General features: G+C 42.6%; 1 protein-coding gene across 1 annotated transcript in view; it reads left to right on the top strand.

Moving 5' to 3' along the window:
- Positions 1–17,032, top strand: part of LOC143988918 (b(0,+)-type amino acid transporter 1-like) — a 49,806-nt gene that overhangs the window by 19,601 nt on the left and 13,173 nt on the right. The window contains exons 2-4 of the mRNA XM_077488845.1: positions 3,223–3,356; positions 5,042–5,171; positions 15,780–15,904. Of these exons, the coding sequence (XP_077344971.1) occupies positions 3,223–3,356; positions 5,042–5,171; positions 15,780–15,904 (389 nt within the window). The remainder of the gene's footprint in view (positions 1–3,222; positions 3,357–5,041; positions 5,172–15,779; positions 15,905–17,032) is intronic.

Raw genomic sequence — 17,032 nt, forward strand, 5'->3', positions numbered from 1 at the left:
ACACCCTCTTACTCTTCAGTTCTTCAGTTGAGCAAGAAAGCCAAGATTTTCTAAGTGGGATCTTCCCCTTGTCCTGGATTTCTTCTCAGGAAGAGAGATGGAACACACTGATCAGTTCTCTATCAAGGATCTCTCTCTAAAGTTGCCTTTCTGGTGGCCATAACATCAGAACCATTTCTAACCTTTTTCCCTGATTGGGTTCAAACCCCAAAGTATCATCTGTTTTTAATGATAATCAGAGGATTGCTTTTCCATTCAGATCAACTGAAACTTCCAGTGTTCATCCCCTAGATGTTGGGAAAGCTCTGAGACAGTATCTAGAAGCTACAGCTCTGTTCTGTCAATCTGACCATCCGTTCTTTTTCATGGGAAGAATAAGGGATTGTGTGCCTCTACCAGATCTTTCACAGCATGGATTGTTCAGACCATTCAGTGGGCCTACAAGGCTAAGGGCTTAAAGAGGTTGTAAAGGTTCATTTTTTATTTTCTACATAGGTTCTTTTAAGCTAGTGCATTGTTTGTTCACTTACCTTTTCCTTCGATTTCCCTTCTAAATGTTTTTTTTCTTTGTCTGAATTTCTCACTTCCTGTTTCTCCTCAGTAAACTTCACACCATCATCCGAGCGGTGGTTAGTCAGCCAGAACAACTTACTGAACAGCTTACTGAGGAGGAACAGGAAGTGAGAAATTCAGACAAAGAAAACAAAGAAAAAAAACATTTAGAAGGGAAATCGAAGGAAAAGATAAGTGAACCAACAATGCACTAGCTTAAAGGAACCTATTTAGAAAATAAAAAACAAACCTTTACAACCCCTTTAACTCCTCCACAAATGGGTGACCGCTCACTCGACCAGAAGTGTGTCTACATCATGACACGTTGCTCCAAAAGTGATTCGCAAAGTGGCCTCGTGGTCTTCAATTAACATGTTAATGGCGCATTACTGCGAAAAACCGGCCTTTTTGTCTTCTGTAAATTTTGGTTTACATATTTTATCTGCTGGCGATGCCAATTAAACCTTTTTCTTTTGTCTACCACTTTGCCCACCTGGGTGTGTATGGCTAGTTATTTCCCACACGTAGGTTGCCATGGAGTCTGTCAGGGAAACTGAAAATTTCCTATCAAATACTTACCGTAATTTTCCTTTCCTGATGGACTCCATGGCAGCCGGAGTTCCCTCTCAGTGGCTGGATTAGGCTAAATTATGGCACAAAGATTTATGGGAGAAGGGTCCTAAGAGGTACGAGGGGGCTAGATTAACCCACACATAGACTGCAATAGAGTCCATCAGGAAAGGAAAATTACAGTAAGTATTTGATAGAAAACTTTCAGTCCCCCCCTTTTTTTATAAGTGATTACATTCCCTCTGTTCTCAGCTGCATAAGAGCTGGGGGAGCAGAAGTAGCAGCACACTGAGCTTCCCAGTGAATGGCTGTGCAGTGGGGGCATGTCAGAACAAGTATGATCATTGGTGGAGAGCACATTGAGTTCCCAGCACAGCTAGAGAACTGACCATGGTGTGTTCTCCTGTATAGTGTGGTCAGTTTTTAATAAGAAAGCAAGAGGACTAGCAGGGACACCAGAGATTTCACACAAAGGATGCAATACAAAGAGAACAAAGAGAACAGGATATTTTCTCATACATGGTACAGCAGGGACATACGTGCCTTGAAAAAGTATTCATACCCCTTGACATTTTCCACATTTTGTCATGTTACAAACAAAAACGTGAATGTATTTTGTTGGGATTTTCTGTGATAAATCAACACAAAGTGGCACTAATTGTGAAATGGAAGGAAAATTATAAATGTTTTTCAATTTTTTAACAAATAAATATGTGAAAAGTGTGGAGTGCATTTGTATTCAGCCCCCCCGAGTCAATACTTTGTAGAACCACCTTTCGCTGCAATTACAGCTGAAAGTCTTTTTGGGGATGTCCCTACCATTTTTGCACATCTAGAGTTAAATTTATGCCCATTCTTCTATGCAAAATAGCTCAAGCTCTGTCAGATTGGATGGCAAGCGTCTGTGAACAGCAATTTTCAAGTCTTTCCACAGATTGTCAATTGGATTTAGGTCTGGACTTTGACTGGGCCATTCTAACACATGATAATGCTTTGATCTAAACCAGGGGTGCCCAACCAGCGCCCCAGGGGCCACATTTGGCCTGCAGAGCCCTCTGATGTGGCCCGCAACCTCCTGCTCTGGGATAGAATAGAAAGAATGTGTTATTAAAGGTCAGTTTATTACTAAAATCATAGTGTATATATTGGCATTGTATGTGTTCCTTGGCCTTCATGATGCTGTTTGTTCACTAAGGTTCTCTAAAAAACCTTAAATTACACACAAGAGGACTCCATTTACTAATTAGGTGATTTCTGAAGGCAATTGTTTTCATTTGATTTTATTCAGGGGGATCAGAGTAAATGGGGCTGAATACAAATGCACACATTTCAGATATTTATTTATAAAAAAATTGAAAACGATTTAGAATTTTCCTTCCACTTCACAATTATGTGCCACTTTGTGTTGGTGTATCACATAAAATCCCAATATAATACATTTACATTTACCAAAAGGTTGTAAAATGATAAAATGTGGAAAATATCAAGGTGTATGACTACTTTTTCCAGGTCACTGTATCAGGAATATGAAGTGTTGGAGTAACAAAAGTGGAGGTTCACACAAAAAAGGAACCTCTGCTTTTCGGAACCCTCTCCCCCTCCGGTGTCACATTTGGCACCTTTCAGGGGGAGAGTGGTGCAGATACCTGTATAATACAGGTATTTGCACCCACTTTCAGGCATAGATATCCCCAGAATCTGTGGGTATCTACGCCACTTCCTGCCCCCCCCCCCCCCCGCTGTCTGCTGGGAAACACACGGATCCCAGAGACAGCAGGGACTATTTGTATTGCCCAGTGCGACTTGCGCAAGTGCAGTAGGGAATCAGGAAGTGATTCCCTACTTTATTTTTTAAAATAAAAAACTGAATTTTTATTTTATTTTAAATCACATAAATGTTACATGTGAATGTTTCATACTTACCTCTTTCCATTTCAGCCAGTAGGTGATCCAAGTAAGGACCAAAGGCTTCTACATATCATTATATATATCTATATGTGTGTATTAATAATATATACGTAATAATTCACAATAATTTAAACAAATATTGAAAGCAGTAGATTATGTTTTTTTTATTTTTTATTACTATTTGTGTTTTAGGTGAGTCTCCCGCGAGCTCTGATGATTTCTATACCACTAGTAACATGCATCTATCTCCTGGTCAATGTCAGCTATTTTGCAGTGATGACTCCACAGGAATTTCTATCTTCAGACGCCGTGGCCATCAGCTGGGGGTCAGTTTATTGATTATATTAATAATTATAAAATGCTATTTGTTAGGGACTAAAGCACACATGCTTCCAAACTGCTCCCCTATTTTTCCATCGATAGGTTTCTTATTTTAAGCATCTTATCAATAAAACTCCCCCACCCTTATATAGAGATGAATGGATTTATTTCCTCAGACACCACATTCGACCCAGACTGAGATGACTCAAGGGAGCAAACCACCATGCCTCTTTTGATCAACCAGGTAAACTATCTGCTCTACTAGTGCAGTAGCAAATTAGTATTTTGGACTCTGATTTCGTTTATCCTGGGAGCCCCTGTTGCATCCTGGAGCTTGGTCAGCCTGGAACAACTGGTCAGCTAGTGAGTGGGATCCAATAGGGTTCCTTCTTTTATTGACTTACAAGGGAGCAGGGCATTATTGGAGAACCTTTACGCTGCATTTATACTAAAAAAGAAGTGCCTTATGGACTCATTCACACGGATGCATTGGGACATATAGCAAAAATGTGCAAATATTTTGGCACCCGGGAGCCACAGGTATTGCATATGTAGCCAGGTATTGGCACATGGGCCCCTTTTATGCAGATTACCATGTTTAGTTATTCTCCATTGCCAGTTCCTGAGAGCCCATTCTTGACAGTTTGGTATAGAATTACTCTGTATAAAAATGTAAATATGCAAGAATAAATTTGTAATCTATACAGTAGATGCTGCATTTGGCTCTTGAATTTAGGCAATATTTTTTAATCTGGATGGAAGCCTTAAAGAGGAAGTAAACCCTGATGGGTTTACTTCCTCTTTGATTCCCTGCAAAGGTAAAGCATAATGGACTACTATTTATCGCATAGTAGTCCATTATGTGTCACTTACCTGACACAGGAGCCAGCGAAGTCACCACTGTCCCCTTGTGTACGGAGCCTCCATCATCTTGGTGGGTCTCGCTGCTCCGGCGCTGTTATTCGACGGAGCCACGATGACTTCACTCCCGCACATGCGCACGGGAGCCGCCACTCGCGGCATATTGCCGTTAACAGCGGCGCGCTCAGTGCGCCTGCGCACCGCTGTCTACGGCACATGTGCCATAGACAACGGTGCCTGTCTTTTGCCAAATATCTCCTAAACCGTGTAGGTTTAGGAGATATTTCTTGGACCTACAGGTAAGCCTTAACCTAGGCTTACCTGTAGGTCAAAGTGGTTTGTAAGGGTTTACAACCACTTTAATGATTTATCAATGCTCATCATGTGAGATGATGTTAGGAGCCCACTTTAGGAGAGCTGGCTTTTTTTTTGTTTTGTTTTTTTACTAAAGGCACATATGTTGCTCAATTAACAAGAGAAGATGCACTTTGCAATAATTTTTTTCTGGGAGCTTAGTGAACATGGCGGAACTTCACTTTGTAAAGAACACCCAATCACATGCAAAAAAAACAAAACACCATTTTGCTTGCACGTGATTGGATCATGGAAGTCAGCAGAGCTCCACCCCATTCATTAAGCTCTGTGCATAATTCCCCTGCGAAGTGCAACTTTCCTTGTAAAGTGAACAGTCTGTCTTTATTAGGTGCAGGATAAATTGCCCTCAAAAAGGTGGCACAGTATCTTGTATAGTTTGCCTGCCTCCTGCCATCAGTGCCTTTTGAAATTAATCTGCTTTCTCAGTTATTTAACATAGTCATTTTTATTGCAGACTGAAGGTTCTGGGAAGTTGGACTTGGATATTGTCTCTAGGTGCGGCACTTTCTACTCTCGGCTCAGCAAATGGAGTCTTCTTTAGCGGAGGACGTGTGTGCTATGTGGCAGCCAGAGAGGGTCACTTGGTAGGCATTCTTTTTAGGTCGCTATAAATGGTACTCAAAACATTATAAAATCTTAGATCAAGAGAGCTTTGCGAAACATCCTGATTTTTATGTTGCCAAACCCATTTATGGTAACCCCAGACCTTTGGTTCTCATGGTAGCCAGTTTAGTTGCACAGTGTTTTCTCCATGACAATGGGTAATTATGTATCTATAATCTCTTGTCAGTCTAAATCTGGCTATAGATATAGAACAGTCCAACATGCAAGTGTGGTCTCACAATGTCTTGAGCTTTGAACAGGAATACATGGGTTCTGCAAGTGGTCCTCCTGTTTAGTTTTGAAGAAGGGAGTGAGATGAATCATTCAGCATGCTGTAGAACGTCCTGGTTTATTGCATTAAACATGAAAAATACTAAAACACCACATTGTGGCGGCATGTGTAGTAGGTATGTACAATATACTGATGAAAGAATACATTTACTTTTAAAAAAGTGATAAAGTACAGTATCAAAAATCAGCAGCCGTGTGCATGTTATATTCAGTTGTAATCTACTACAGCATGGTGGTGTGTGTTATTAGCTGACACTTTTCATTAGGTGTGCTCTCTTCCTTAGTCGGGCCTGAGACATTCTTCCCTCTAGAACCCATTTAATGCTTGGAGTAAGAAGCATGTCACATACACTGAGGAAGTGGGAATGCCCACTGAAAAGCATTGGCTAATGATGTCAAGACCATAGCGGTGGTCACTATGTATTGGAGCACAACAGTGAAATATATATTGGTACCTCCACTCTGTGTAAAGAACAAATATGCATGATGTAAAGAGAATAGTCCAGCATGATTGCACAGTGCTCCAACAGAAAATAACTGCTGCTACATGCTACTAGAAAAGCTTATGATAGGAAACCATTTGTTCTTCAGTTTGGTAATCACAAGCAATTGTATTAGTATGACTTATTTACTAAAAAAAACAACCGTGTTTGTTATGATTAGAACTGAATAATAGATTTTTTTAAAATGTAAAAATAATTGTACTTTTCTTTTTCATGTTTGCGTAGACAGCCAGTAGATGTAGCGCACGCATCACTTTCACATGTTTTCTAGACTCTCCATAAAGCTGATCATAGATGGTTTGAATCTTGGCTGGTTCGGTGAGATCTCAAACTATCACCTATACAGATCACTCCAGATAAACAGCAGTGTTAAATTGCATAATCAAATACACAAGAAAAATATCAGTCCATGCTATAAGCACAGACATTGATAATAATGAGAAATATACAGTGACAATGTGATAACAGACACAAGTGAAATCACCCAAGTAAAAATAAACATAAAAATGAAAAAAAAGATAAAAATGTAGTATAACACAAGTCCATAGAACTGAATGCCACAGTATGACAGTGCAATTATGAGGGTTCTTCACACCACACCATTTGTGAGCCAATCGCCTCTTCCCCATAAGAATTGAACTCACCAATCTAATTGCCTCACATGCTCATGTTTGGCAATAATGCAGTTTAACCACACCGGGTTAATAAATCCAATATAGCAATATCCACCTCATAAGACATGGATCAGCTCACTCATGTATGGGAAGAAAGAGAAGATCTCCACTAGTGCAGTATGTCTCAAATGTGGTTTATTAAAAAAAACTTCAATCATTGCACTTACATTATTCCAATTAAAAACGAGCATGAAATGCATTTGTCCAAAGTGTAACAGCGGTGAGACCTAATGCCCACAGTCAATGTCTCACCCGACTGGAGAAGAGGTGGATATCGCTATATTGTATTTATTATATTTATTGCCAAACATGAAAATTAGATAAGTGGTGTTGTGAAGAACTCTACATATTTGGAGGACTTTTAATTGCACTGTGGCATACTTTGCCATTCAGTTTATGGACTTGTGTTATACTAAATTTTTTCATTTTTATGTTTATTATCACTTGGGTATCACTTGGGTGATTTCACTTAATCACTTTATGCTTGTGTCTGTTATCACATTATTACTGTGTATTTATCATTATTACCTTTGTTTGTATTTATAGCATGCACTGATATTTTTCTTCTGTATTTGCTGTTTACCTAGTGATCTGTATGGGTGATAGTTTGAGATTTTTATTATTGAAAGTGGCAGCTACACATCACTTTAATTTTGTTCACTTGGTTTTTTACATATTTATATATATTTTTTCTGTGTGCGCATTGGTGGATTGGTGTTTTATACATATTTTAGATCACTTATCCATAGAACCTACAAGTTAATAAATTAATCAACTTGGGTACAAGCATGTTGGATTTTTTTTTTCTTTGTTCCCAACAAATTTTTATTAAAGTTTGCAGGTTAACAGAAATCATAAGAAAGGTTACAAAGAACAATAGGTAAGATCCAAGTAAGACATTAACTACAGCCGAAACACTGGTAACCGCCATCTGGGTGTCTTTCTTAAATGATGGTTATACCTAAACCTTTGTATCTAGACATTCAATTCCCATGCAGGGGTGTTTTGTTTTTTTATGGAAGGATTCATGGTGTAAGCTGAGCATCTACGTTGTGGTGGTTGTATGTATGGGGCTCCGATTGAGAGGTAGGGGGAAATCGAAACAAGCCACCTCAAGACCCATTCACTCCTAAAAGGATCTGACTGGGTGGGGGCCGTAAGCACTGGTGTAAGTTTTGTTGGTCACATTCGTTTACTGAGAGGAGTAAATGAGCCCTATAGTAACTGTGTGCTTCCCATATGAGGGTTCCTTCCGCATGGGTGAGCTAGTAAGGCCTTACTTTGGGGGTCTGATATGAATATCAGGTCGCCTAAGTGGTGGTGGATGAATGGGTGGGGGGGGGGGGGGGGGGTCCTTGAGAAGTCTATGATTGTTCTCCCCTAATTGGGTAGTGATTTATTCATTTTTAGATTGCTAGCATCTGTGGATTCCGTAAGTGTAGCCAGCATGCCCAGGTTTTCCTATACTTTGTCAGATTTTCTTTAGCTTGGTGGCTAAGGTTTTCCATTTCAGCAGTTTTCTCTATGCGGTGGAACCATTTAGAAATTGTAGGGGGAGTAGTGCTCCTCCAGTGTACTAGTACACATTGATTGGCAGCATTAATGAGGTGTAAGGTGAGGGATTTTTTGTACGCTGAAAGAGGTATGGAAGTGTGATGGGGTAGGTATTGTGCTGGGGTGAAATCTAGGGTGTATGACATGATTTGAACAATCACGCGGTGGATTTCCATCCAGAGTAGTTGTATGGGTGGGCAATTCCACCATATGTGCAGTAAAGAGCCTAAGGCTGAGTTGCATCTCCAGCACAGCGGAGAGACGCTTGGGTGGAATTTGTGGATCTTGTCGGGTGTCCTGTACTGTACCATCCGGAGTCAATTTTATATCTACTTTCTTGAGTAGAGATATTGATGGATCCTTTGTGCATATGGTTGCATATGTTCTCAAATTCGTCTTTGGGTATATCCATGGCTAGTTCAGTCTCCCATTGTCGGTTGATTTTATAAACTTTTGGGTTGCATCTTATGAACAGGAGTGCATAAACAGCCAAGATCAAATGCCTTTGAGGTTCTGCGCTATTACAGAGTGCTTCAAAGGGGGTATAGTCCCGGTGCTAGTTGGCGTTAGGTTTGGCGTTGTGGAAAAAGTGTCTAATTTGTAAGAATTAAAAAAAAGCGATGTTTTGTTCTGGGAATTTAGAGGAAATTGCCGGGTATGAGAGGAGCCTGCCATTTTGAAAAAATCGTTGTGCTCTAATTGGGGGTCTGCGGGAAGGGTCGCATGGGTTGTGTGAGGAGAGACCTGGGGGAAGTCGGAGGTCTGGTCTAACGGAGTCATGGGCCCGGGCGAAGGAATCAGTTTCAAAGGGGTTGTAAGGCTTAGAATGCATTAAGGTGAAAAAACACCTTGCACTCTCTGGGCCCCCCGAGCCCCCGCTTTACTTACCTGAGCCCCGAATCTCCATGGGTGCGATCCCTCATTGCTCCCCCCAGCTCATATGGGCTCTTCATTGGATGACTGATAGCAGAGCAGCTATTGGCTCCCAGTGCTGTCAATCAAACCAATGACGTGGCACGTTGGGGGCGGGGCCAAGTGATACACTCGGCGGCTATGGCCGCTGAGTGTATCACAAGGGAGCGTGCCTGCAAGCACTCTCCCAAGGGGGGTAGACGAGACAGCCACCGAGGGACCCCAGAAGATGAGGATCGGGGCCAATCTGTGCAAAATTAACTGCACAGTGGAGGTGATATGTTTGTTATTTTAAAAAAATAAACCTTTACAACCCCTTTAAGGTTTTTTTTTTGAAAAACTTTTTATTATTTTCTTAACAAACACAAAACAATACAGACGCATAACAGCTCAGCCAACATCTGGCTATTAACTGGGAAGGGACCCATGCAGGGGTCACAAGGTATCGTTACAAAATCATGGACCATTAGAATATCTACGACTGCCGTAGTATAACAACAGTAGGTTATCATGGCACCTGCTCCATGGGTGGACTGACAATGAGCTAGCTCACCTAGAATATCTTGTCAACCCGGGTTAGTCTATTAGGATGTTAAGGAGAGCCATCATATATCAGAGAGGTCACCTAATTTGTTGCAGCAGTGGAGGGTTCCACTAACCACTTACTCCAGACTCTGTCATGTTTTTTCGGACAGCCTCTATGTGTATAGGTGTCCCTTTAAAGGGGTATCACATTGTTATCAAGTGTTTTCCATAAGACTATAGAGGGAGGAGTCTTTTGCTTCCAGCAGATGACAATGGATTTCCTGGCATAGAACAGCAGGAAACCCAACAAGGTTCTCTCAGCCACCCTGGGCACCAAGTCCTCCACCAGCCCCAGGAGGCATATTCTTGGGGATGGATCAATAGAGATACTTAGCAGATCATTCACCTCTAGAAGAACTTGTGACCAGAATCCTGTAATTACCAGGCAGGACCAAAAGATGTGGATAAAGTCCCCGGGGGCATGGTCCCAACACCAGCATTCCGGGGAGAGAGAAGACCTCATCCTGTGTACCCGAGCGGGAGTAAGATATGCCCTATGGACAATCTTGTATTGAATGAGGCGGTCTCTCAGGAAAACCAGTATTTTAAATGGGAAGTCCCACACATCCTCCCAATCCTCTGAGTCCATCTCCGGAACATCCCGGTCCCATTGCTGATGGATCCTGGACAGCTCAGGAGACGAGACCCGGAGGAGATGTGCAAATAGCACTATGGTGGGTTTTTCGGTACAATCATATCAATCATATCACAAAAAATCACAATATCACAAAAACTGAGCCCTGAAAGCAAGGGACAACTGTAGCGGGACGTTGTGATGAGACATTAAGTGATCAAAGGAGAATAAGGGTCTCTTCTGTTGAGATTGGGTGGTCTAAATCTGTCGATTCTTCCCTGGTGAGGGGAGACAGGCTATATCATAATAGGAAGTCATTAATAGACTATGTTCGGCCTGGGGTTGAATCTTTCGGGTGTGAAGTAGATATATTTGAAGAGCTAGGAGAAATATTGCAAAAATTGGTTGGCTATGTCTTCTGAAGTGGCCATGGTATTACCCAAGGGGTCCTTGATATTATGAATAGTATATGCTGCTTTTTTTAAGCTGGAGGGCTCTAGCCAACAGTTTCTGGATTTATTACCAAATAATAAAAGAATAAAGAATAATTTTTGGGTTTGGGCATATTTATGTTTCATTATTTTGTGGAGCTCCTCCAGGAGTTCCTCCCTGGCCTTTAGGAGTTCATTGAAAGATGTAATGGCCAACAATAATTTGGGTGCTTATTGGAGTTAAAGTATGCGCGCAGATAGTTCTTCAATACAGGCTTTTCTAATTTTTTTCCTTTCAGCGGCTAAGGAGATAAGTTCTCCCCTAATTACGCATTTATGCACGGCCCAAATTGTAGCAGGTGAGAATTCCTAAGAAATGTTTTCTTCAAAATATTGGGATAGGCTTTTGATGATTTTTTGCATTGTCTCCAGGTCAGTCAAGAGGGAGTTATCTAGGTGCCAGATAGTGGATCTGGTGCGTGTCATCGGGAGTGTCAATCTCATGGTGAAAGAGAGTAGCATGGGGTAAATTGTAGCCTCAGTAAGGAAGGTTAAGTCATTCTGTGAGATGAAGAAGTGATCAATACTGGAATACTTGTTGTGCGGCGTTGAGAAGAAAGTAACGTCTTTTACATTTGGATGTAACATGCACCATGTGTCATGTAGGGTCAGGTCACTAAGTTGGGTTTTTATCGCGTGATGGGCTCTGTAAGTCATGAATGACGAACCATTGGATGTGTCTTAGGAAGGGGTCAGGGCAACATTGAAGTCTCCCCCCACAATCAGAGTGCCTGATTGAACGGTTGTAAGCTGTTGTAGGGTTTTGTGAAAAAAGGATACTTGTGTGTTTGGGGCATAAAGGTTTGCTATCGTGATAGGCCTTTTATGTAGTGTTATATGTAAAAAAGTTGCGCTACTAATAAATATGATGGAACAATTATGTAGTATTCCCTTGAGAAACAGGAATCTGCCCTGAACATCTCTTTGGACATATAATATTTGGACGAGGCAATGCTTGGATATCAGGATAGAGACGCCTTTAGATGTAGCTTCCTCATTGAAGGCATGGTAAACTGTCGGAAAGTAATGGCTGTGAAGCTTGGGGATGCTGTCTGCTCTAAAGTGACTTTCTTATATAAGGGCTATGTGCGCCTTGGTTTACTGGAGAGTGTAGTGCAGTTGTGTTCTCTTTTCAGGGGTGTTAAGTCCACGGATATTTAACAAGCATAACTTGAACTGTATGGGGAGTTGTGTCGGTAGCTGGTGTGTTGTGGGTGGGGCGATGTTATCCGTCATGGTGGGGGTAGGGGACAGAGCGGTAACTAAACAGGAAAGGGTGTACTGCTGTATTTAGAGTAGGAATAAATTGAGAGTTGGTATCTCTCTAGGGGTGTACTGATGGGGGGGGGGACTTGTCCCCCTTCCTCAGTATGTAGTGGGATCAGTGAGGTACAGAGCGTAAACAATGTGTGCACTCCTATCGGTGTGCCTGCACTGTGTTATGCTGCTGTGTGGGGCTTAACGAGTACCAAACTATGAAGAGTTACCAGATATATATGTTCGCCCTTCGCCACAGGGTGTTGGACTGAGAGGGTGGAGGTTAATCCCTCAGAATACTTTGTAAAGGGGGGTGTAGCCTGTATGCATTGGTTTGACATAGTGAGTGTGAGTGTGTGGTATTTATGCCATATCAAATTGAGATTATTTGTATGCCTAGTGCAGTAGTCGATCTCTGTCTTGCTGTGGTATTTGCCCTTAAGATGGAGTTTCCACAGAAATTCACTGTAAAAAAAACATAAACTAGAATAATAAAAAAATGCAAGCCTAAAACCTCTGGGACTGCAAGAAACAAACTTTTTACCAATGTGAAAATTATACAGATAAAGATACCAATCGATCCGTGCCGAGAAGGCTGAATACCTGCTTATAAAGTCATCAGTCTATAGTTTTTACAGCTTGTTTTTTTCTGCTCCATTATGAGCCCTTTATCCCTCATTTCATGGGGGACACAGAGCGCCAAGAGGCCCTTGCATGGAGTGTTGTCCTGCCCCTATTTACCACACTCGGGAGGTCGGGAGGATGTTGCAGGTGAATGTGTGATCATCATCCCTGGAATAGGGGTTGTGGGGTGCCCCACTGTCCATCCAGGCATAGAGTTGTACTAACCTAAGGGGGCTGGGGAACGGTCTAACTTGACAAAATGGGAGCGGGGTAGTTTATAACCAAGGTATTGCTGCTGAGCAGAGACCCATATCTAGTTCGTAATTTCCTTTCTGTTGAGTGTAAAAGTTCTCCAAATATGGGTGGTACCGCAAGTAACACGGCAGTTTGCGGTATAAAGGTATAGTGTTTGGCGGTTGCAGGAGAATGCCTCTGCGTCACTGTGGTATTATATTTTCCTGGGATGGTTCCTTCCCCCTGTCCACCCCCTTCCGCTGTAAGCAGTGGTCTATCAATACTACTTGGTGGTCAGGTCAGAGTAGAATGTTACACTTTACAAGGATGTATGGGGCTCCACTGTTTGATGCAGGCTTCGTGCTGTGAGGGGGGGGTCTCCCTGCAAAATGGGGGGGGGGGGGCGGGGGTGGTGTGAGTGCAATGCCAGGTCATATGTCCCGTAGTACACTGTGGGGCAAATGTATTTTGGGGGAGCCATCAGCGTCCGCTACCATCCCGACTTATGCATACAATGTCAGATCTATAATTAAGCTATATGGTCGTCTTTTAGGTCAGATGGCAATTTAATTCCCATATTGGAGGTAGGACATGAGGGATTTCGGCTTATTACCTCAGTATAATGCCTTAGACAAGGCTACATGAAAGCATACCTGTCCTGGTGTAGCGCAGTCATTTGTAGACGGTGAGCCAATAAAAAAAAAAAGAAAAAAGAAAAAAAGAGAGGATGAACGGTGAGCCAATAAAGCCTTATGGCCGCCCGAGTGGGTGCCGATATCACGTAGCCCCAGTCGGATGTGTTGGTTCTCTCTCTTAAGTTAGAACATCTTGAGGGAAACCTCCATGGTGTTACGAGATGTACAGAAGGGCAGGTTGCCGGAGGTAAGCTGCTGTGTATGCGCCTCCAGTCAGGCTTAGTTTGCAGGTCGCAGGGTGTTGTGGGTATTGTAGTTTTGGCAATGTCCTATGGGATATGTATGCACATCTTTTTGATCAGGTTCTGCTGTTATCAGTTTGTATGCATTTGGTAATGGTGAGAGTAACTTCTAGTAAAATTATAAGGCAAGTGTACCCAGGTAGGGTGGGGTGTAAAATGAATACACAATAAAGGTAACAAAAGGAGTATTTAACTGAACTCCGTGGAGCCGAACATGGCTAACATTAACAGTTCAGGAAAGAATACCTGGGAGGGGATCAGCGGTCCCGCCGGGCTCTCTTGATCTTGGTGAGTTGCTGGGGCTGAAGTCCTGCTGGGGGCTGCAAGATGTTGTATGGTGCCTGGGTCCCGAGGGGGACCGTCTCCTGCGATATCTGGTGTCCTGCGCATCCATAGGCTCTTCTTGCTGGTTGACTTTCCTCACGGTGGAAAGCTGTAAATCCTCAGGCACTTTTAGTAGTGCTGTGCGGCCCTGTGTGGTGACTAATAGGCAGAAGGAAAACGTATATTCACATTGGATTCCTTTAGTACGCAGGGCTCCAGCAAGGGTTTCAAGTTTCTACGGTGTGGCAGTGTAATGGCAGAGATCTTGAAATATTTGTATGTTCGCTTTTTCGTACAAAAGTTGTGGTCAGCCCCTCGCCTGTCTCAGAATTTCCTCCTTAAGCTTATAGTCTACTATACAGCATGTCCCTAGGAGGGTCCATGTCCCTTCCTTTGGACCTCAAGGCTCGATGGATCCTCTCCATTTCAATTGACGACTGGGGTGGTCTGTTGAGCAGCCCGTTTAAACAGACCTATGAATGTGGAGGATATTTGTTCCCCTTCAATCGACTCAGGCAAGCCCCTAATCCGCAGCTTATGGTGCCTTCCCCTGTTGTCTAGATCTTCCATTTGGCGTTGGATTTCCCTTAGTTGGAGGATGTGGATGTCTACTCTTTTCATGGCCCGGCGGAGTACTGTCTCGTGCTGTTCTCTCACTTTTTCTACCTCATGTACTCTGTCAGTGAGCTCATGAATATCCACCCCAGAGTTCTGAAATGGCGGCTGACAGAGTATCTTTTATATCAGTGGCAATAGTCCGCAGATCATGGATGTTCAGGTGGGGTTGGGGGGGCATCTATCCCTCGCATGCCTGTTGTGACCACCAAAGGTGTAGCGGGTGGTGTCACCGTTAGAGAAGGCTCTGTTGCCTGAGCGTGACTGTAGCAGGAAAATGCCATGTTCCCTCTGTTGGTTCGGAACATTTCAGGAATGTTTTGGCTCAGATATCCTTTCTGTTCCCGGGGGAGAGCGAGATTGGGACATTGAGGAATGACGGGATGCTGTCCCCATGTTCTGTCTGTATTTTGGTGAGAGGTTACCTCCGATAGTGAGTAGCTTTGTCCTGTAGTGGCAGGACCTTTAAATTCAAGCATCCATCTTCATGCTAGGTCAAGCCACGCCCCCCCCCCCCCGCATGTTGGATTTTTAATGTGATTTTTGCAAATGGCTATAGATCCTGGCAATAATCACTGTGTCTTCCCCCTGCAGCAGGTACAACTCCCTGTGCCCCCCTTTGCCTGGGAGAACACATTAGCGCTACAGGAGGTATTCCCCCATCAACACCTATAGCCAGTGGCCTAACTCTGCTGAAGAAAGCCTACTGTCTTTGGAGTTCAATAGCTCAAGCTAAAGCTGAAATTTAGACATACAATTGAATGAGTCACAGCAGTGACTCATTTTTATCCCTTTTTCTCTCTTCAGACATGGAGATCCCCGTAATTTTGTATAATATATATATATATATATATATATATATATATATATATATATATATATACACATATACATACACACAGTATATAAACAAAGTGTGCAGTGCATCCACCTTCATGGTAATATTAACTGTGTGTGTATTTTGTTATTATTCTGTTATTTTTTTATAATCATTATAAATAATCTCACTTACAGCCAAATATTGTCTCGATGGTTCATGTGAAACGGCTCACACCCTCCCCTGCCCTCATCTTAACATCTGCCATCTCATTAATAATGATCATTCCCTCTGATTTCACAACTATTGTAAACTATACCAGGTAGGTGAACTAATTTCTTCCTCATAATACAGTATCCTTTGTACATCAGATGTTCATTTTCCAGGCACTTAGCCTTGTACACAGTAGATAAAATGTATTCTGTACCTATGAAAAGCGTTGCTGTCTGGCACAGGGTGACGCCCTAGGGAAACAAAACCAATCAGACCGCAGTGTCAGAGGATGTGAGAAACTTTATTCAGCACAAGGTGCCTACTTGCAAGATAGCTGACTCTTTCAACTACACCATATGTGCCATATGTGGCCCTAAGTATAAGGGGCTTCAGGGACTGGCACCCCACTGTGATGCAGCCATTACAAGGTTTTCCTCTAGATTCAATGATTGTCTTTCAGAAAGAAATTATCATAGGGTGACTGAGATACACCTATGGGCAACATCACACAGCAGTAGACACCGACAGATCCTGGGGGATATCTAAAAGGCAAACATGAATATCTTTGCAGTACACGGAATTTTAAAAAAAGGGCTATATGTAATGATATTCAGGATTTTAGATCACCAGCCAACTTTGTTAAAACAAAATGTTTTTATTTTTCAAAACATGCAAACAAAAAATAGTTTTCTTCAGCAGACAATACAAAAGCAGTCCAGTAAAAACTTTGGCTCACTGGCAGTAAAGCTTGTCCCTTACCAGGGTTTTAAAGTCCTCATCTGCATTGGGGTCCAAAGAAAAGGACACCAAAGCTCAGCCATGTCTCCATTATAAACTGAACTCAGCTTCCTCACAAGCATGTCCTGTTCTACGTTACACCTCAGTTATACCTGCTGACTGTTTCCTGCCCTTTTTCTGCACCCTCTAAAAGGGGGGTTAACCCTTTTAGAACCATAGTACCCGTACTCAGGGTTAGAGACTCTTTCCCAACAAAACTCTCCCCAATCCTCTTAATTCCAGGTGTGCTTTGTCCATCCCCCCTCCCCCCACGAAGGGGTAGAACCTCTCCCTGATCCCCCGGGGTGCAAGGCTCCTGACAGGTAAATGGTATGACATGGTCCACCTAGCCAAAAGGCCTGGTGGGCCCCTCTCCTACTGGGCAGCCAAAGCCGACCACCAAGAACTCTCTCCCGAGGACAGACCCCGCAGGTTTGGGGGAGGAAGGAACCTAAGGGCC

Source organism: Lithobates pipiens, unplaced genomic scaffold, assembly GCF_037356315.1.
Source record: "Lithobates pipiens isolate NorthernLeopardFrog02 unplaced genomic scaffold, aLitPip1_a1.2 Scaffold_18, whole genome shotgun sequence".
Classification (NCBI taxonomy): domain Eukaryota; kingdom Metazoa; phylum Chordata; class Amphibia; order Anura; family Ranidae; genus Lithobates; species Lithobates pipiens.